The following is a 21321-nucleotide window of genomic DNA, read 5'->3' as shown; positions in this document are numbered from 1 at the left end:
TGTTTTGTTATACCTTGGTAACATGATTATTCCAATTCTCGAAGTTTTGTTGTTATCTTCAAACATTATTACGACGTATTGCAGAACAACGAAACAAAACAGAAAGACATACTGATAGTAGCAAAGGTATATCATCCAATTGCTATTAATAATGGTTTCCGTTTTTTGTCACTCATGATCGTGAAATGTGACCATACTACTTTAGTTCACGTTTTTTTCACAGTGGTCAGGAGATCTTCGTAGGGTCTAATGACTTGCCTGATTCTGGTCCGTACGTCCTCGTTGATGATGTGGTCTTTGTAGGAAATACCTGGAGCATATTTCTGGTTTAAACCCTTGATCACTAACAATAGCTCCAGCTGTTACTTGAAGTTTTGACTGTAAAGCTTCCTGTCGTTGACTGTGATGTCAGTGGTGATACCGTTGATACCGTTGGTCACGAGTTTGGTCTTCTCTGCACTGATTTCCATGCCATATGATGAGGATGTTTTGTCAAGGTTTACCACTAGTTTGGCAAGCTCCTGCAAGGCCATCGATATCGTCGAAGAAGCGCGAGTGGGTGGCAGTCCTGCCTCCATTGCTGACTGTACCTTCATGGTCTTCGAGTGCGTCCGTCATGACTCTCTCCAGAAAGATGTTGAAGAGCGTGGGAGAGCGCAGACAACCTTGCCTAAGTCCAACTGTCGTCCTGAATCAGTCCCCTGTGCTGCCGTTGAAGTATACTGCACTGGTGGCCTTGTCATTGAGGTGCTCCTCCTGATCAAATTGGCGTTGACGTTGTACAACCTCATGGTTGCCCATAATGCTGCATGCCACACTCTGTCAAATGCTTGTTTGAAATCCACAAATACGTGGTAGAGGTTTTGCTGGTCTTGTAGATATTTCTCGCAAAGTATCCTGAGGTTGAGTATCTGTGCAGTCGTGCCGCGCCCTGCTCGGAAGCCTGCCTGTTCCTCGGAAATGATCTCTTCTGCTTGAGGCTTCAGTCTGCTTAGCAAGACTTTCAACATAACTTTGCTTGGGTGACTTATCATGCTAATTGTGCGGTAGTTTTGGCACTGCTGTAAATTGCCTTTATTGGGGAGAGTTTAATGATCAGCGACAGAGTCCATAGTGTCGGCCATTCTCCTGTCTACCAGTATACAATTGTTGCACGCTGTGACGAGATCCATGGCGTTTTGTACACCGAGAGGGAAAATGGCACCCGAGGCGAAGCCGAGGGTGCCATTTCTCTGCGAGGGTGTACAAAACCCATTGACCCCAGTCACAGCGTGCAACAGATTTTTTTATACCTTTGTTTAATTGTTAATCCTCTTCTCGAAGTTCTGTTGTCATCTTCAAACATTATCACGACGGTCATTTCATTGTTTAATAAGCAGACAAACAAGAAACAATTCTCTCGAACCCGCGGTTGTTTCGTACACAGTGCTGGAAATCGATCAACGATGGGAACGATCAAGGTGATGTACACCGGTGTCCATGCTCCGCTGTATGTCCATGCTCACACTTGATTGGAAGCGTCTTTTTACCATTATGTAGTCAATCTGATTATGGTGGTCTCCGCTTGGGCTGTGCCATATCCATTATGCTGACCAAATGTTTTTGCCATCACAAGATCGTTGTTTGTGGCGAATTCCATGAGTCTTAATCTTCTCTCTTTGGTCTCTGTATTGCAATATTTACCATATCCAGTTCTTGCATTAATTCATTCCTACCTTTGCAATCCAGTCGCCTTGTACAACCAGAATTTCCTTCTTTGGAGTTTGATCTAAGACTTCTTGTAGTTGATCATAGAAGTCTTCCATCTCTTCGTCATTATAGTCAGACGTTGGGGCAAAAGCCTGGATGACGGTGATGTTGAATGGCGATGCCCTGAGGCGGAGGGTGATGAGTCGGTTGGAGACTGGCGGAGCATATTTATCCTCTCTTGTGGATACAGCTTGTGGCCTTCAAAGTGTGGATGTTTCCCCAATTTTTTTTCCATCGTACTTTACAGAGTCCAAGAATGTTCCAGCGGTATCTGTTCATTTCGTGGGTGAGTTCTTCTAGCTTACCTGTTGCTCTCAATGTTCTCACATTTCATTTGCCGATAGCAATGCTATTTCTGGCACGAATGTTCATTGCACCAGTCGCCCTGATCCGCAGCCAGAGGAGCGGCCCTTGGTAACCCGGGCGACGACCAATCCGGTCGTCGTCTAGCCTGTTTCACTCCACTGCAGGAGGAAAGCCTCTTCACCAATTCTCCATCTCACTCATATCCTGTGCTGTCTGTTGCCAAGCAATGCCCCTGTCTGTACTAAGTTCATTTCTCCATCCTCCGTTTTGTCGCCCTCTTTTTCCTGTCCAGTCTCTTGGAGTCCAGTTGGTTGTTTTGCATGCGCATCTAGCCTTGATAGCGTAGAATGCCTAGTAATGTGGAGTACGCACGCGCACAAGCCAAAACTCGCCGCTAACTCGTGAAATACGCTTGCCGTAAGCACAGAATTCCCTGCTTCCGTAAGCGCCGATTCTGTGCTTGCCGTAAGCAGAGCTATGAAATTGGGCCCGATCCTTGACCATATGTTCTTCATGGAGTTCTGTGCCTTCAAGGCAAGAGCGATACGACATTTCACATCTTTCTCGGTGTCATTTTAACCCAGGAGCCCGGGTATTTGGAAATCTGTCACCCGATTCAGCCTCAACTGATGGTTGTCTTAAAGGGAGTGGCAGTGTTGCAGTAAAATGTCATGTACTTTGTCTTCCTGGTGTTTAGAAAAAACCCCACTCTTGCACATTCGGTCTTTGTTCTTTGCAGAATCTGCTGAGCTTGCTAAATCTCTTCAGATATTAGAACGATATCATCTGCAAAATCAAGGTCTGTGATCATGACAAGAGCCACTCGTCTGCTCCTCCTATCGTGCTCCTCCTCGGCTGGTGGATTGTTGGAGTTTACCTCTTCGCTTATCCTCCTTTAAGGAGCACGGATATGTGCGACTGCTGATCTTTTCTGCCTGAAACCGTTCTGGTTAATCCTTAGATGGAGATTCAGGGCTGGTCTTTTGGAAAATGTTTTAAACAAAATTGCTTTATTTATTCATTTCGAATCAAGTACAATTTTGTATTGGAAAAATACATCCTTCTACATTAGCATGATCAAAACACTGTGTACTTTTAACTCTCTTCCGAATGTGTGTGGAATCAAATTTTATCTTCAAGCAAATTGTACACACAGATTAATTGTAGATCATTAGTTTCTATTGATCAACCAATCAGAATCAAAGGTTCAAAATTGACACCCATATTAATTTCAAATTATACGAGTGCTTGTGGTAATCTTTTTACTTTTTTTTGCAGGTGAAAAATCAAACCACTGATCCGTTGCCATCTGAAAATGACTTCTTGCATGATCCAATAAGAACCATGGAAGGGACAACTGGCAGTGCTCAACATAAAGCTACATATCAAGAGATTTCAGGTCCCCCAGAAGATAGTGCAGCAAAAAGGGTATGATTTGTCTTCTTTAATTTACTGTTCTACTTCTGAAGTGCTTTTTAAAATAGAGGATTGTTGAGCTCTACAGAATTTTAATACTAAAACAATCCCAGTACTAGGAGTTGTTTGAGGTGACTCGATGAGTTATTTCTACTACCTATTGATCTGAGAAAAGATTGTGTTTGTCAAAATGTAAGTTTTAAGACAAGACAGTTGAACCAGCTGTTATTCACGCAGAATTCTACAAGTTCAATACACACCTTTAGGAACTGTGGTTCACTGTTGTTTGACTGTAGAACCCCTACCCCACAGCCCCATCCAGCCAAAATGGCACTCATTCTGTGGACATTGGTCTGTACCTTTTAGGAAAATCATATACTTCAACTCTTTGTCGATGTGTTTTAAAGACAGTGGACACTATTGGTAATTGTCAAAGACCAATCTTCTCACTTGGTGTAAATCAACATATGCACAAAATATCAAGCCCGTGAAAATTTGAGCTCGATTGGTCGTCAGAGTTGCGAGATAACTATGAAAGAAAAAACACCCTTGTCACACGAAGTTGTGTGCTTTTAGATGCTTGATTTCGAGACCTAAAATTCTAAACTTGAGGTCTCGAAATCAAATTCGTGGAAAACTACTTCTTTCTCGAAAACTACATGACTTCAGAGGGAGCCTTTTCTCAAAATGTTTTATCAACCTCTCCCCATTACTCGTCACCAAGTGAGGTTTAATGCTGATAATTATTTTGAGTAATTACCAATAGTGTCCACTGCCTTTAAGTCCACAAAGTGTGTCAAGTCCCTACATTATGTGACCTCTTTTGTTCCAGATCCACACTTTGTATGTAGCGATTAAACACACACACACCCACACACCCACACACGCAAACACACCCATGGATAACATGTCTTACATTCTAGTGTGCTAATCTTAGGTGTTACACCAGAAATCTGGGCAATTTATACAGGGCGAACTTTTGGTTATTTTCTAAAAGTTAAAGGCCATAAAAACGTACATTGTTAACATGGTAAAGAGCACTGGGGAGTTGTTGATATTATAAACAGTTTTTAAAAATTTCTCCCTTTGAAGTAATTTCCCGAATATATTGAACATATATATATACGTGTTTTATTTCTTGAGAAGATCAAAAGTACATTGGTGCACAAGAGCAAATAAAATACTACCGGAGGATTGCCTAAAAGAAACAGTTCCCGTGTAGTGGCCTTTATCGTAAATAGAACAGCTATAAATTTGAACACGAGAAAGACCTCTGGCATGAAGACTTTCCTACATGTAGGTGTTGTATTGGCGTGCAAGGGGTGAGTCGTCGACGAGTCCTGCACTGGACAAAAAAGACACGGTGGACGCTTAGCTTGGGTGCATGATCCAGACTGACGGCCTCGTGGCCAGCTTGGGAGCTGGTCACTCATGCCGTCATGCCTGACTGATTTATTATTATGTAACCAATCACCAATCACCACATTCCTCCCTATCAAATACTTTTAGAAGGGAAATATTAAAATTAAAAACAAAAGTGTATTTTACAAAAATTAACTAAACCAACAATCTTCATTTCTCTGTTCTTCTTTGTTGCACACAAACCTTTGCACAAGACCAACTACGATGGCCAATTGAGGCCAAAATATCACAGGTTTGTTATTGTAATTATGCACTTCTGTTGGGAAGCGCCAAGTGAGGATACTTGACAACTACTAACTGTGTATCCTGCCTTTAAAGAAACACTTTAAAAAACCATTGCTAGTGACACTCTCAAAAATTGTCAAGCTTTACTTGTTAACTTTGTGAAATGTCAACCAATTCTTAAATTCTGTACGCAGGTATCCCATAGCTTCTGCGTCCTTCTTGAGGTTGAGAACGTCAAAGAAATACAGCTGAGAATTCAAGAAAAAGGTTGCAACACAAGCGGTAACAGAAAGACATTTAAAATGACACAGAGCAAGGTCACTGTACCGCTTTCCAAGAAAACCTGGTGGAAGGCCAAGATTGATATACAGTTACCCGAAAAGACAAAGTATACATATACCTATATGTTTGTTAAAGAGGCTTCCTTTAAGTCACCATCTTCCTTCATAAAACAACCCACGAAGGAGCGATGTGAAAGAACAATGGATTCAATGGTTCATAATGATCTCTTCAACTACACTAACTTATTACCAAAACAAACGATAATTTGCCTCACACATTATGAATTGGAACTGTGTAGGTTAGTTAATAACGGAAACATCACACGGTATCTTTTCGATGATGACACAAAGAAGCTTCACTCATTGTTACGTGATGCTCAAAACGAAAAATTCCTGCAAGATGTACAGTCACACATCTTAAATCTGATTGGTGGTGAGGGTAACTCAGATGCTCAGGTAATCTTCCTAGCAAGTCTATTGGGCATCTTTACAATTGATACATTGCCAAGCTTGGAAAAGGTTGCAACATCCATTCTTACAGCTTTTCGAAACTGTAAAGCTGTCATTCGCCCATCTCTAGAGAAGCAGCAGAATAAAGATACATCATATTGCCTCATGGAAATAATCAGAAGTTCCATACAAGCACTGAAGCAAAGTTGGCTACAGCTTGTCTTTTACACTTATCCTGTTGTTAATGCAACTAAGTTGTGTTCATGGCATGACAGTTGGCCTTGTGTTTCTCAAACTGATGATAAACTGGCAGTTAATGAAGAAGATGTCCTGTCTGTCTGCTTCAAACACTACGAATGCAAAGATTCTGAAATGCTGCTCATCAGTTTGGTTTTTCAGAGCATCACAGATGTAAAGCTTCTCCTGAAAGTTCTGAACAAATCAGAGCATGCTCAAAACTTCCAGGATGACCATGGGTACAAAAGCTGGGTGAAAGATGCACTCCAAAAACGCATGCAGTCGATGAAACCAGAAGATATCCAAAATATCTGGGAAGAGGTTGCTGAAACAGATTTTCGCATACTGCATTTGCTTGGAAAGGAACTTGTCCTTGGTTCACTCTCTCACAGCAAAGAATGGTCAAACAATGCAAATAAGTTTATGAGAAGTTTGCTTTCCGATGAAGGCTTCTGGACAACATATCAAGATCATCAACTTTCAGACAGTCTTCTCAAGGTCTTGCACAAAATGCTGGAGCAGAAAGACACACAGGAGGGCATTGACTTAAATTTAAAAGTCATTTCGATGCAGTGGATAACCAAATGGTTAAGTCTGGAAGAACTTGAGAGACTGTGTGGAACTATGTTCAAGAAACAACTCCATAGTACGATGCCTCTTGCTAAAGTAGTGCACTTCATCTACATGTTTCTAAGTACTGTTCACTCTATTCGATGGTTTGATGAGCTTTCAGCTTTTGTTGAGCAGCTAGGCATAGAGACGTTGAAGTTCATCATTGACAGAAAACAGCAAGATACACTACTAGAAATAGTGTTCAGCAGTCCCCAAAGTGCACATGTGACCCTGCCGGATTCAGGAATGAAGCTCGCTGTGAAGCACTTGATATTGAGTATTCAAAGCACCCAGATGAACACAAGCCTAATCTGTGAACTACTGAAACCGTATGCGCCCAATGGAATCATAGACCTGCACTCTCGGTAAGCAAGTTAGATTTGTTGGTCATGGTTGGATTCAGAAACTTATGCCGAGCAAGGGTTTGGCTGGATTTGGTGCCTGCTTCCAAGCGCGCAAGTGCTGCACGCTGCCTGCGGCTGCGCCACCATTACTATGGGTCACGGCAGCACGATGTTTTCTACACGAGGGCATGGCAAAATGTGTTTTTTTTTTTTTTTTTTTTTTACTATATGCGAATTAGATGTCTTCTCAATGATTTTGACACTTTCACTGACAAGACAGTACGACAAAATTATGTAGAATTTACTGATTAAATAGTTTTAAACTAAACAGAGATGTAATTGAAATTCTGTTGAAAAACATTTGCCAATGTAACACATTAGATTGTGTAGTTTCTGCTCTGTTTTCAGAATTCAATTTCCGTTAAGTATTAAGTATTTATGTTTAGTCTATACATCGATATGATCGAAATATCATGCTGTCGTGTCACGGAAATTGTGTAAGTAGTTGAGAAAGACACCTTGTTCACATTAACAGTAAAACCACAACCATTTGTACAGATATTTTTGTACAAAACATTGCCCTACCGCTACCCAGCATTGGCGGGTGGAATATGGCAGCGTACAGCACTTTCGCAATCGGGTTAAAATGGACCGGTCTATATTATCTTGATTCGCCCCTTGTCATCATAAACTATGTAGACTTTTCAAAACAACCACAATATCTATAATATATGACAGCAATAATATGCATCCTTTTGAGTAGAAGGAAGACAAATTGGCTAGAGTGAGACTTGAACCTATTACCTTCAGGTTAACTATCTAGCCCTAATGTTGACAATCTCCCTATTTTGTCAATACCCCCTTTTCAGGGCGCCGACAAAAGATATTAATCACCTAAATTTTGTAAGGCGCACAGTATCTGGAATTATTAAAACCATGCAATGGCGTCGGTTGCTAGCAAGTTCTGATAGATTGCGCAGATGAGTCCTGAGGTTGTGTTTGAATATTGACAGATCGATCAGGTGTGTCCCTCCACTCGTCTGTGTGATGAAGATGAAGATCCAAGGCCTGGTCTTTTGAGATGTTGACTTAATAAGGAAACCGCAAATAAAAGGCTTGGAAGCTCAGTTGGTAGAGTGCTGGCACTGCTCTAGAAATGTTTTCTATGCTCAACAAAGGTTATTTACAATATTGTCCAGTTTTCCTTGTGGTTTATTAGAGTAATGATCAAGCAACTTTACCTACGGGATCAAAAGTCATTTTCTCATAAATCGATAACACGCTGTTTTAATGTTCTAAACATTTTTATGAATTTTGTTTACTAAACAGAAATGCTGTTGATGTCCTCTTGTCTTTGGTTGAAACAAAATTTGGAGCCAAAGATGATGTTTTCACAATCCTTGAAAGCAGCAGTTTCTGGCAACTCATCTTCAAGGCAGAAGGGCAAATGGTCTCAGAACTGCATAACAACCAGGTATACAGGGCAGTGGTAACCAGTTTGAGCTGTATCGAGCAGAACTTATTACACAAGAAAGTCACAGTTGGGTTTATCAACAAGCTTGAACGATCAGGATTTTGTGGTAACTTGGAACAACTTTGCAAAATTGCAAATACGGGTGCAGACTTTGTAGAGAATAAGGATCAGACATTCAGAGAACCTCTGGAAACGCTTCAAACCCATAAACAAATCCTTCACCAACTAGAAACATTTTCGTTTTTTTGCAGCAAGTTTAGAATGATTCTGAGTGGAAAAGACCTGAAGATAATGAGAAAAGAACTTTCCTTACGAATGCAACATGTTGATGCAGAAAGTCAAACTTGTTTGATGACTCTTGTTGATCTTGAATACTGGGGGTTCTTAAAACCTTTCCTGGAAACTGCAAAAGACACTTCGAAGTTTTCGAATTCCACTGTGTTCTTTAACATTTGCATTTCTTTTGTTAAGAACATCCACACAGCAGAACTCAGCAGTGCCCCATGTACAGCTGATGATTCTTCCTCAGATAATGACCTGGAAAAAGATTTAGTATCTGATGCAGAGGCTAAAGATCAGCTCAAAGACGAACCTGAACTGAAGTCTCTGAAAATTGATGATTTCTCTAAATTAGTTTCGTCAAAATGTCTGCCTTTGTATAATAAACTTCGTTCCGACATTGCCGAAGGGTGTAAGACCATGATTGTTCGTAACATGAAAATCATGTTTGCTGGAGTAATAAAGGTTGAGGTACTCCACCGAGAGCTTGAAATCATGCAGATCCATGCAAAACAGTCATTTGACTACCTTAAGAGTTGGATTAGCCTAAAAGACCTCATGGGATATTCAAAACAATTGCAGTGTCTGTTCAAGACATTTGAAGTACCTGAACAGAAAGCTGGTGACCTTCTGGATAATGTTGAGCTCTTGGTCAATATATTTGACCCTGACAATGATGGGAAGACGCTTCGAGAAGTTCATATGGCAGTAAAGTCAATCGAAGATGTGGAAAAGAAGTTTAATGATGAGGATTGGTGCAGAATGCATGAGCTAATTCACTCGAAAGACTTGATTCAGTTCCTGAGACCCATCATTGACGATGACCTGAGAAATCTCACAGACGCAGTGGAGGAGAGGTCAGATTCTTTGATCAACGAGTCTACTGTGTCAGATCTCATTGAAGTACAGCGGTACTTGAGATCTTTTCTGAGAATTGAAGTCATGGACACACCCGAAAAGCTCATCAATTCCATAGCAAAGAGTAAACAACTAGAAATGAAGAATGTGTCTGAAAAGATCAGAACATGCAATGAACATTTCCATGCCTTGAGGAATCTGTACAACAATATTGCTCAGAGAGGAGAGATGACAAAGAAAATAATCAGAAATGCCCTTGAGAAGGGCTCATACAAATTTGTCTTAAAAAACGATGGGGAAATGTGCAAGGTGTCCATGAGCTACACAAGGAATGATGGAACTAGTGCCACATATGAGCAAGATGAGCTTAATGATTTACGCAGTAGAGCCCTCCTCATGGTGAATTCGAGAATATCTTGTCAGCCTGAGGGAAGTGAAGGGGATAGAGTTGTTGGCCAAATGTTCAAATATCTCCAGAAATTTATACAATGCATAGATGAGGTGAGTGAAATTGTTGCGCTCTGTTCAAGGCTTTCTAATTCTGGTCATTACCACTTCAGACGGTTCCAAGATAGCGTCAGAGATCTGGAGAGTCTCCTCTCACTGAAAGATCGCTTGGAGAGAGAAGATTCCAACTGGAGATCCATTCTGAAGGATGCAAGGGGTCAATTCTACTTTTTGAACTTCTTCCATGCAAGACATCTATGGCTGCTAGATCAGTTTTTTAGAGGAGAAATTGATTCAAAGAGAGAAGTCGTTCACCTGTTCCACTATGTTAACCCTGACATTCATGTGGGTAATAACTTAAGAACTTATTATGAGTCACCAGATGACACTAACGATTTGAGGATGCGGGTTTTCCAGATTGGTGAAGCTCTCCAAGAAGTTTTTTCAGGTGTTGTGACTCCTGTTCGAGAAATTGTGTGTCTTAAACCTCATCAAAAGGCAACTGTGGAAAGCATAGTCCAACGCGGGACTGTGTTTGTAGCAGAACTAGATCCAGAGAGCACAAACTCCATTCCAGTTCTTATGACACTGCTAAAAAACACAACTGGAAAGTATCCCCTGGCAAATCATGTACTTTTCTGCCATCTAGAAACCACATGGGAAGAGGTGTACCTTTTATTACAGAGGTGTCGCAAAGCATCTTCAATGCCACAACATGATCTGTATGTACTAATTAATGTTGAACAGCTGACTACAGAGATTCAATTTATGCTGGTCGATGAGGTGAGGGGAATTCAGGAAGAGGAACGTTCTTTCCTGTTGGCCATAATTTGCCGTGGGGGATGCCATCACCACATTATCGATCAATTTTCTCCACATTACACTCACCGAATACAAGGAATGACACCCAATGAAATGAGGGACTGTCTCGAGCAAGGTTGGCCAGACATTGAAGTTGTCACTTCCGAAGTTCCTGGGCTTGGAAAATCGGAGTACATATCTTGCAGAGCATCAGAAAAGGGGAAAAGTTGCCATTTATTACCGATGGGAGGACCACAGACAAAGATTGATCTCGTCCGTCAGTTATTGCAGACGCCTCCATCAGAGTTTCAACTGCTTCACATTGACATAAGAACAACATCAAACCCAAGCTTGATTGATTCATTCATTTTTGAGCTTATAGTGGTTGGAATGGTAGTTGCGGGTTCATTTTTATGTAAGTTAAATATGAGTGACATCTTGATTGAAATTGCAAACGTTCAACAGAACAACCTTCGGAACTCGCTCACGAACTGCTGCAAGTTTAAAAGGCATCACATTGAATGGGACAACTATAACAGTTTTCTGGTGAGTGAAGAGGTTAACAGCCCGGATCAAGTTGTGTGCAGCTACTTAAAAGCAGTGAACGAGAGATCACTTGATGCGAAGCAGATAACCTTTTCCAGTTCATCAAAGGGATCACTGCTGCCACAGGATAAATGCAGGCATCTCTTAAGAACCCACTTCTTTCCAACATCCAAGATGGCGTTTACTACTGTTAATATGTTCCTGAATGTATTAGCAACGGAGCTGAAGAAACTGTCTGCCTCTCATTACTTCACTGAAGACGCTCTGCGCGCTATGCTTGGGAAAGATGTACATTGTGTGCGATCAGACCTCTTCAAAGCACTTGATGCTGTCGCACAAGAATTTTCATCTCGCTCCGTAGAGGCCGGTGGTACACAGTCGATGACTGGTAGAGATGCAGCAGAAGCCTTGAATGAACTTCATCTAGGTCCATCGGTTACTGCGAAGAAAATGGTGGCACGTGTGAAAGGTATGGTACAGTGGGCAGATAGTAATCACCTCATGGTAGTGTTCAACCAGCAAGACACTCAAACGTTGTCAACTCTGTATCGTCTCTTAAGTCAGGTCCCCAAAAGTGTAAAAAAACTGTTTGAACAGCAACTTGCCAAAAAGCTACCCGACTACCAGCGAATGTCACAAAAACAACTTCAATCAGTGCTGGAGAAAATCTGTCGAAACACTCGAGATCCGTTTGCAAGGAGCAAACTTGGCCATTTGGACAAAGGGTATGCACTGACTCCAGATAACTTAATGAAGATGGTCTTGGTTCATATGAGGATTAAGTCTCGGATCCCAGTTGTCATCATGGGTGAGACTGGATGTGGCAAGACAACTCTGATTACATACCTTGCACGTGTTTGCGAGGTACCTTTCTATGTACTCAACTTTCATGCAGGAATTGAAATGGACACCATCATTGACTTCATCCATAACAAGACGAAAAAAGCCGAAGAAAATCTTGATGGCCAAGTATGGTGCTTCTTTGATGAAATCAATACCTGTGATCAACTGGGGCTTTTGAGTGAAGTTGTTTGCCACCAAAGTTGTCTAGGGAAACCATTGCCAGTTAACCTTGTTTTTCTGGCAGCTTGCAATCCTTATTCGTTACGCCAGGGAGACACCCAGACCTCCGGATTAACCGAAAAACTTGTCATGGACGAGCGATCAAAGTTAGTGTACAGAGTAAACCCTCTGCCAGAGGCATTGATGGATTATGTGTGGGATTATGGTGCTCTGGATGCAAAAGATGAAAAAGCTTACACTAAGAGAATGATCAAGGGTAATATCGATGATGATTTAGTGCCTCTTTTTGTGCACCTGTTGATAATGTCACAGGAGTTCATGAAAAGCACTTTGAAGAACAATTACAGTGTAAGCCTGCGAGATGTCAATAGGTGCAAACATCTTGCCCATTGGATGACTAAAATGCTGAAAGACAAAAAGCTTGCCGAAGTCAAGCACCACAACAAGTGTCATCAAGAATATGAATTAAGGGGTATAATTCTTGCACTAGCACACTGCTACCATTCTCGGTTAGCATCAGCTGATGACAGGAAATTGTACAGAGAGAAGATATCCAAAATCTTCAAAAGAAGGAATCACTCTGAATTTTCAAAAAGACACATTGAAGAGGTGATCAAATGCGAGCAACTCGATATTCTCAACAGAATGGAATTGGAGGATGGAATTGCCAAAAATGAGGCACTGCGAGAGAATGTGTTCGTTGTCCTTATTTCTATTCTTAATAGGATTCCTGTGTTTCTGGTTGGAAAACCGGGCAGCAGCAAGTCGCTCTCAATGCAGCTCATTCGCAGTAATCTGAGAGGGCCTGACTCAAAGGACAAATACTTTAAGACATTACCTGCTGTCTATGTTGTCTCCTATCAGGGATCAGAATCGTCAACGTCAGAAGGAATCATCAAAGTCTTTGAGAAGGCAAAGCGCTATAAGGAGCACAATCCAGATATCATACCGGTCGTCCTCCTAGATGAGATAGGTCTGGCAGAGAACTCCTCCTTCAACCCGCTCAAGGTTCTTCACAGCTTGTTAGAGCCAAGCACAGGTGATTTTCCTGAGATGGCAGTTGTGGGGATATCAAACTGGGCGCTGGATGCTGCAAAGATGAATCGAGCTGTGCATATATCGCGACCAGAACCAAACGCAGATGATCTGTTTGAGACAGCAAAGTCCATACGAGATGAGAATGCTAAACGGAACAGAAGTAAGACCAGTCCCAAACAAATACATGAGCATGATGACCAACTGCTGAAGAAACTAGCCGAGGCTTACCACTCACACAATCAGTCCCAGGCACGTAAAAACTTCCATGGTTTAAGAGATTACTATTCACTTATCAAGAGTATTGCATTGTCCTCATCACAACAAGACCCAGCCGTTTCATTGGAGATTGGACTTCTTCGAAACTTTGGTGGAAATAAAAAAGCTATGACAGGTATAATGAACAGCTTTATGGATACAATGGATGTAAAGCAAAAACCCGATTCAAGACCAACGACCATTAAGCTGATAGAAGACAATCTGGAGGATAGGTTTGCCCGCCACCTGATGCTAATAACAAGTGGAGACTCTGCATTAAGCATCATCGAGGAAGTATTAAGTAAGATGAAGAAAAAGTACATATCCCTTCTTGGAAGCCGGTTTGATGATGACCTCTCTGAGGAATACAACTATCGTATCTTGAGTGAGATAATACTTTGCATGGAACAAGGTTATATCCTTGTGTTGCGAGACCTGGAAAACGTGTACAGTAGTCTCTATGACATGCTGAATCAGAACTACACCATCGTTGGTAAGAAGCGGCATTGTCGTGTAGCTCTGGGTGCTTATAGTAATCCGATGTGTCAGGTTAATGAAGATTTCAGGTGCATTGTCGTTATAGACCAGCAGAATGTTGACTACTCTGATCCACCATTGTTGAATAGATTTGAGAAGCAAACTCTCACATTCATGGATGTTGTGAACGATCAACAGAAGACCGTCATTGCTTCACTGCAAAAGTGGGTTGGAGACATCTCAACAATCCCCAACATGCAGTTTACTCCAAAGCAAACATTATTGGGATATCACAGTGATACCATCCCCTCACTTGTGTATTCCCATTGTCGAGATGTAGAGCCTGATGAAGAGATGGAAGTGGATCAATTTGTACAGCTGTGTAAAAATGATCTGGTAAAAATTACTCCACCTGATGCAGTTCTTAGGTCATCAAAGTCAAATTGTGCCTCGGATGAAGTAATAAGCTTCCAACACCAGTATCTCAAACTCCCAGTAAACGGTGGTTTAAGGCATTATTTAGAGTTGTTACTTTCAAACGAGTTAAAAGGCACATCGATGACAGCGGTTGTTGGTGATTCTCTTCAGGGCAGTTCACTAAAGTTGATTGTGTATACCTTCAGTAGCATTCACACTGATCTTCGTACTTGTCTGGCAGACATGCCAAGTTTCCAGGTAGAGAAACTGAGCAAGTTCAAGTCGGAACGACAACTGTCTGCGGCACTTCAACGCTTCAATAAAAGCAAGGATGAATTGTTTATTCTTCAGTGCAAGACATCTCTAGATGCAAAGCATATGCTACTTGCTAAATGCCTCATAGACCGGTGGATGGCCAAGTACAAGAGGGAGGAAATGTATGGAGGAGTCAAACATGCTTGTATAATTGTTCATGTAGAACGGGATCAGAATGTTAAAGGGATGACATCAAGTTTTCCTTGGCAGTTTAACTTCTTGTGCGGCTGGCAACAAGTCACACTAGATGTACTGGAGAAACCAAAGCTTCAGATTGAAGAAATGATCGAGATGTCAATAGAAGACATTTGTGCCAGGACAGTTGATACTGGTAATGTCATTAAAGACAAACTGCTATGGTGTTTCTCATGTATCGCATATGCTGATCAGTCTAAAGATGTCATGGAAATTCTTGAGTTGATCAGACGAATCACCGAGTCACCAAAGCTCATTGACTGTTTCTGTAGAACAGTTTTACAGGACATCCAGAAAGATGGAGTAGTTTATGAGTCTGGAATTGATAAGGGAGCATGGCAGGTTTCTGTTGCGTGTGAACATGAATTGCTTGTTGAATGTTCTAGCTTCAACTATGCCCTTGTGGAGCACGTGAAACGCAAAATTGGACAGCCACTCTTCAAGATTGTGTTCTTTCTAGAGAGACACAATGCTTGGAACAGCTTTTTCAGTCAGGCTCAACAAAAAGACATTTGGAAAACAATGTTCTGTAACCCCTTGATCTTCGATGTTCGATCACATGCACTTCCAGAACCAAATGGTATAGAATCTTGCCCAATACATAGGACACTTCCATTATTGGAATTTCCTTTCTTCAGCAAGCTGTATGACATCATTGAAAAACATCTGAAGTCCTTGAAGGCAGATGCGAGGGAAAAACTGATTGCAGAAAGTTCCTATATTTACGAGGCTGAGATGGCTACAAAGTTGAAACAAGTATTACATGACAGGTATGTTTTTGTTCTTTGTATGCAGGCCCGTAACCACGGGGTGGGGGCAGGGCGGGAGCGGATGCCAACAATAAAATCCACACCCCCCCCCCTGAAAAAACGATAATTCCTTGTATTGGGCCTGTTTGGATGAAACATAACAGTTGTTATAGTCATGGAAAAGAGCTTTTACATCACATCGAACAATGGTACTGACATAACAGGAATTATACTGTCACCATATAATTCAGGTGGTAGAGCACTCTGCCGCCTTGTTGATCTGGAGGGTGCAATTTTAAGTCCCACTGTAGTCAATCTTTTTGTCCAACTCCAATTTGCACTTAAAATAAACTCCATGGAAATGTGCTGGTGAAATATGTTTAGTTGCCACGTAGTCAGAGTTACTGCAATTTCCTATGAAACAGGTGTGCCCATTTTACAGTAAAAATACTAACAGTAAGCCTTAGCCCAATCTTCTTTGATTTTGCGATTTGCTTCACTGTTCAAAACCATTTCATTTTTTTCAGGCTACCCGAAGCAATCAAGTATGATTTGGCACAGCATGTTGATGAAGAGTTTTTGGAAGAGCATCTTAATCTTTATCTGAACGATCTGTGTAATGTCTTCTCGGTTGGCTGCGTGGGCCAAATGTCTCAAGAAGCTCGTGTTTATGCTACCAGGTTGCTTGTCAAATTGCAGGATTCTGCATTAGTGAAAGGTCTGTCAACAATCGAACAACTGTCTTATTGGCATATTTCTCTTCAAATGAGTTCTGACCTTCTGTCGGCAGAGCTTCAGCTTTTGCACATGTACCAAGTGACAACGGGGATGGACTGTGTGCAGTTACTGAAGGTTATGACTGACTCCTTAAAGATTCAAGATGAAAATCCATGTTTTGACGATGAAAACAGTATTGCGTCCGAGGAATATTTTGATGCGAGTGAGGACTTACTGTTTGAACTTGACCAGGTTTCAGAAACCTCATCCTTTGGTTCGACGTTTGAAAGTCCCTACGGTGACGGTTCAGTCAAATCAGATGAAGCTGAAGAAACTCGAGACATTCCAATCAAATTAACTCTAGTTTCTCATGTTTGCAAATCTCTACTACCAACCAAACCTCTCTTAGAACATTGTACCGGTCAGAATATTTGGGCGAGACGCATCAACAACATTCTGTTGCTGGCAGCTAGCATTGATGTGAGACCACAGGAGCATCATTACCTTCATCTTTGCAAAGACTTTGTCAACTTGCTGGTCGTGCCCAATAATCTTCCAGATGACAAATTGGCTACCCTTGTTGAGCTCATAGCTGATATCGATGGGAACTCTCTCGACAGCGAAAAGGTCTTGGAGTTTGTACAAGATATCATACAGGATGTTTCCAATGAAGACACTGCAGGATCCATGCAGCAACTGTTTCTGACGAAGTACTTTGGCTACTGTCTAGAATCTAACGTTGACACCCCATTGCTTAAGGATATTTTAAAACTGCTTATCACTGAAAAGGGGGAACTCATTAAAGGCTCACGACTAGTCTTGTTCCGTGTCATACGTGATGAAATTGAGGACATAGGGCATGAGTCTGTGTATACTAAAGTCATCCGTGAAGGTGTCAATCCTGATGACTTGTCAGATAATCTGGTTACTTTAGACGAGGTGCTTTTGGAACTTCCATCTGGAGAAAACCACCATTTTGCAGTTCTCTGTTGCGACTTGATTGAGGAGAATGGTTTTCATAACCTTACAGCTCTGCGATTGATGTCGGGTGGTTCTTCTTCACATGTAGTGACTGCAATGACAGCATGTCGATTGCTTGAAAAGGCGAATAAATGTTCTCTTCAGCTTGTCTGTGCTTTGGCGTTCTTAAACAAGCTGTTCCGTGTTTTCGCAGAGATCCTGATTGACAATGTTAAACAATTTCCTGAGACGGAGGAAGATTTTGAGCTCCTACAGCATATTCGTAAAGTGGTTGATAATTCCCTGAAACAAAGCGGCAGAGAGATCAATGTCCATTTATGGATTTTGAGATACTTATTTCAGCAAGACAGCACCAATGATCTGTACAAACTGATGTCAAGTTTTAATCAGGAAACAGAATTCCTTAAAGGGATTTATAGTCTGACTGATGTACACTCCCGCTCTGGCATTGGTTTAAATCCTGTCAGCTACATGGACTTAAATGGTGAGATTACCAAAGCGTTGGCAGATTTTCAAGAGGTACGCAAAAAGGATCGCATGAGAGCTGTGATTGACAGTCTAACATCCAGTCCGAAAAAATGTGTTGCATTCATGGCTGTCCTTGCAGAGTATTATTATTGTGCTGGTCAAACTAAGGACCTAACTGACCCTGAATGGATTGTCGGGGAAATTGAAAAAGAACATCTTGACAAAACACCGTGGTGTCAACTCCTTAAGGCTGTCTTAGGATTGTCTGATTTCAGGGGAAGAATGCAACTATCAAAGCAAGTCAATATCAGTGATGTGAGGCTAACCTCTGTGCTGCTGCATATGGCTGCAGTTATTGTGGGTAACCATTCAGGTCAACAAATGCATAATTTCTTGCAGTTTGTCTGTCCATCTAAACAACTACAGGACTTGCATTTCCCTGGTGCAGCAACTTTATCCAGGAGGACAAATCAACATACAAGATCAGTCATTTGCAAATGCAGTCAACTGTTGGTACAAAGCCTGGGTCAGGATTCACATAGGGTGAAATGTCCAACATGTGGCAGAAAAATCAACTGGCCAGTTGTGCCAGGTGCAGTCGAAGAAGAGCATGAAACCGAAACCGGTGTTGGATACATGTATCCTTCTGTTGAATCCTGGGAAAATCTGGTACAAACAGGCAACATCTCTATTAAATCAAGATTCATCATCGACTTCTTGGTTCATGGATGTCTGTTTATTGCATCTGAACTATCCCCACCAGGGTCTAATATTGTTGATGTATGTAGTGCGGCCGAGCTTGATATGAGACTGACAAAGCTCTGGGATACAATGCCAGTGGTTCTTAGGACTGGTCGCCAAGACACATGTGTGCTTCTTCATTGTATCATTAAGGAAATCAGCCCAATCCTCACAGATACACAGTACACATTCGTTTCAGCTGCAAATCGGGACCAGCAGGAGATTGAGATAGACAAAGCAGTTCAAAAGATACTGTCGAATTCTACGCATTCTATGAAACGATTCCTGCAAGATTCCTTTGAAGCTTTAGGTACACCAGTTGATAGATCTCTGGAGCATCAGCTACAGGAATTGGAAAGCATTGATGGAGACACATGCAAGCTGTTGTCAAGATCCGTCCGTCAAAAACGTCGGCCATCTCTTGAAGATCTCAAAGCATGCTTTTGTGATCAAAGCAAGAATGTAGAACGCTTTCCTTTTCTTCATTTAGTTTTGTCACAAAACAATGCGTTGAAGTATGTTTGTAACCTACCTGCTTTGCTTGAATGGAACAAACTAGTAAGTGCTCGACTTAGTCAGCAGCGTGAAAAACGCAAATATGCCGATCGACCAATCAGCTCTTTGATTAGGGCTTTTCCAAGTATGTCAGTTCCCTGGACAGCCTTTAGAGATGCAGCCAATAATGTTTGTGATGGCTGGACTGAACTTACCGGTGAAACAACAAATCCGGATTATATCACCAATGACTCTGAGATCATAAAGTGCCTGATGCCAACAGGGAAAGAGCAGAACACCCTTAAGCGAATGATAAAGACTCTACAAAATGTACAAAACAAATTCTTGACAAAGGCTCTGGAGATTGCTGTTACGAAAGAGTGTCCTGCAATTAGCTTTCTTATTAAAGAAAACCACCTTGCTGCTCTCCAAACAAAGCCCCTCGATCAAGTAGGGAAGAAAGACATCATAACCAATCCCTGGAATGATCAGTGTCTTTGCTATCACGACATCAATACCGAGTATGGTCATGGCACAGAGATCACATATGAGTTAAACCAGATTGAAATGGAAGTAGCTTTAACAACTGTAGTGAATAAAATGATCCTAACAGATGGCTGCGCTTTGGAAGGCTTTATCTTTTCAGATGATCTCTACCACTCTTCAACAGCCATTCTTGAGGAAATAGCAGCAAAAGTCACACAGGAAACCTTGCCAAAGGATATCGCAAATCTGGTCAATCAAAGTGACAGAAAAAATCAGGGCCTTTTCACAAACGACCTGCTTCAGCAGTTAGAAGTTCTCATGGGTTTAATTAAGAGGACAAGTGGTGAACCCGAGACTACTTTACAAGACTACATCAGTAAATGGAGTGGCATCTTAACAATTGAGTCTCCAGAACTGTTTGCATCCATCAAGTTGAAACACATAGTTTCTCTTTATCAGCAATTTGAAGTGCTTCTAGCAGCTGCTACTGTACAGACCCTAGGTGATAAGTTTCGAAAGAAGCTCCCTATGATATCTGAGTGTGAACTGGAGAGATGTTGCAGTGAAAGACCCGGCGATGCCCTCATCCAGATCAGAGACATCCTGAAGAGGTTTGTTTTCCGCTACCTTAGGGCCCGACATAGCTTTGAACCAGACTGCGAGACGAGATTGCGTGACCTATTGAAGGACATGAGTGGCCATGTTCGTGTGATGCCCCTGCTTCACAAAGATCTACAACTTTGTCATATTGTGAAACTTTTGGAGTTTGTCAATAAACAAATTAAGGTAAATACTAAACAAGTGAAGTTATGGGAAAAGGGTAAATAATGATTTGCCCTTTCTGATATTAGAATACTTTTACAAATACTACAAAAACGCAGTACATTTTAAGTGAATAGCAAGTCCTGCAAAAAAACAAAGGCTCCCTTATTTAACAGGATTTGTTGCCTTCAGTTTGTGTGTTTAGGGGCTGTAAAGCTTACAAAATCTTTAAGAATGTAATGATTCACACAAAGATCCCTCAAAACTGTGCGCCATTTTGTGGCGTAAACAATTTGGTTGTATGAAAAACCGTGTTAGTTCTCGAAGTTAAAGGAAGAACCACACAATTGTTATATATAATTGTGTGGGTCATATTCTGTTTTTAAAACATCTCTCCAACCACATTCCTCTCATAACTATATTTTGTTAAAGCCCAATTCGCCCAATTATTATTAGTATCTCTATTCATTTGATACTTAATATTGAAATACAAATAATTTGATTTGTAAATTAAGACCTTTCTGCACAAACCTGCATTGCGGGTAATCAATGGGAAAAGGTACATTCTTCTCAAGGTTGTTTACCTGAGATACGACATGCTCGGAACTCATTACCGATGTAAATGACTTAATTTATTGTAAATAACAATTTTTTTTCTTTTTCTGACAACATTGAAATCTTTTACAGCCTATTCAGACCAAAATTACTCAACTATTGTATATTCCAACAATTTCACTCAAAATGTGACAGTAGTG

The 21321-nt window shown here is 41.2% G+C and overlaps 1 protein-coding gene across 2 annotated transcripts in view; it reads left to right on the top strand.

Moving 5' to 3' along the window:
• Positions 1-21321, top strand: part of LOC139945308 (uncharacterized) — a 32852-nt gene that overhangs the window by 6890 nt on the left and 4641 nt on the right. For both annotated transcript variants that reach the window (XM_071942656.1, XM_071942657.1), the window contains exons 3-6: positions 3334-3483; positions 5313-7063; positions 8372-15937; positions 16444-20590. In XM_071942656.1, the coding sequence (XP_071798757.1) occupies positions 3334-3483; positions 5313-7063; positions 8372-15937; positions 16444-20590 (13614 nt within the window). The remainder of the gene's footprint in view (positions 1-3333; positions 3484-5312; positions 7064-8371; positions 15938-16443; positions 20591-21321) is intronic.

Source organism: Asterias amurensis, chromosome 12 (genome assembly GCF_032118995.1).
Source record: "Asterias amurensis chromosome 12, ASM3211899v1".
NCBI lineage: Eukaryota > Metazoa > Echinodermata > Asteroidea > Forcipulatida > Asteriidae > Asterias > Asterias amurensis.
Note: the sequence above shows the minus strand (reverse complement) of the source record. Positions and strands in the feature narration are given on the sequence as shown.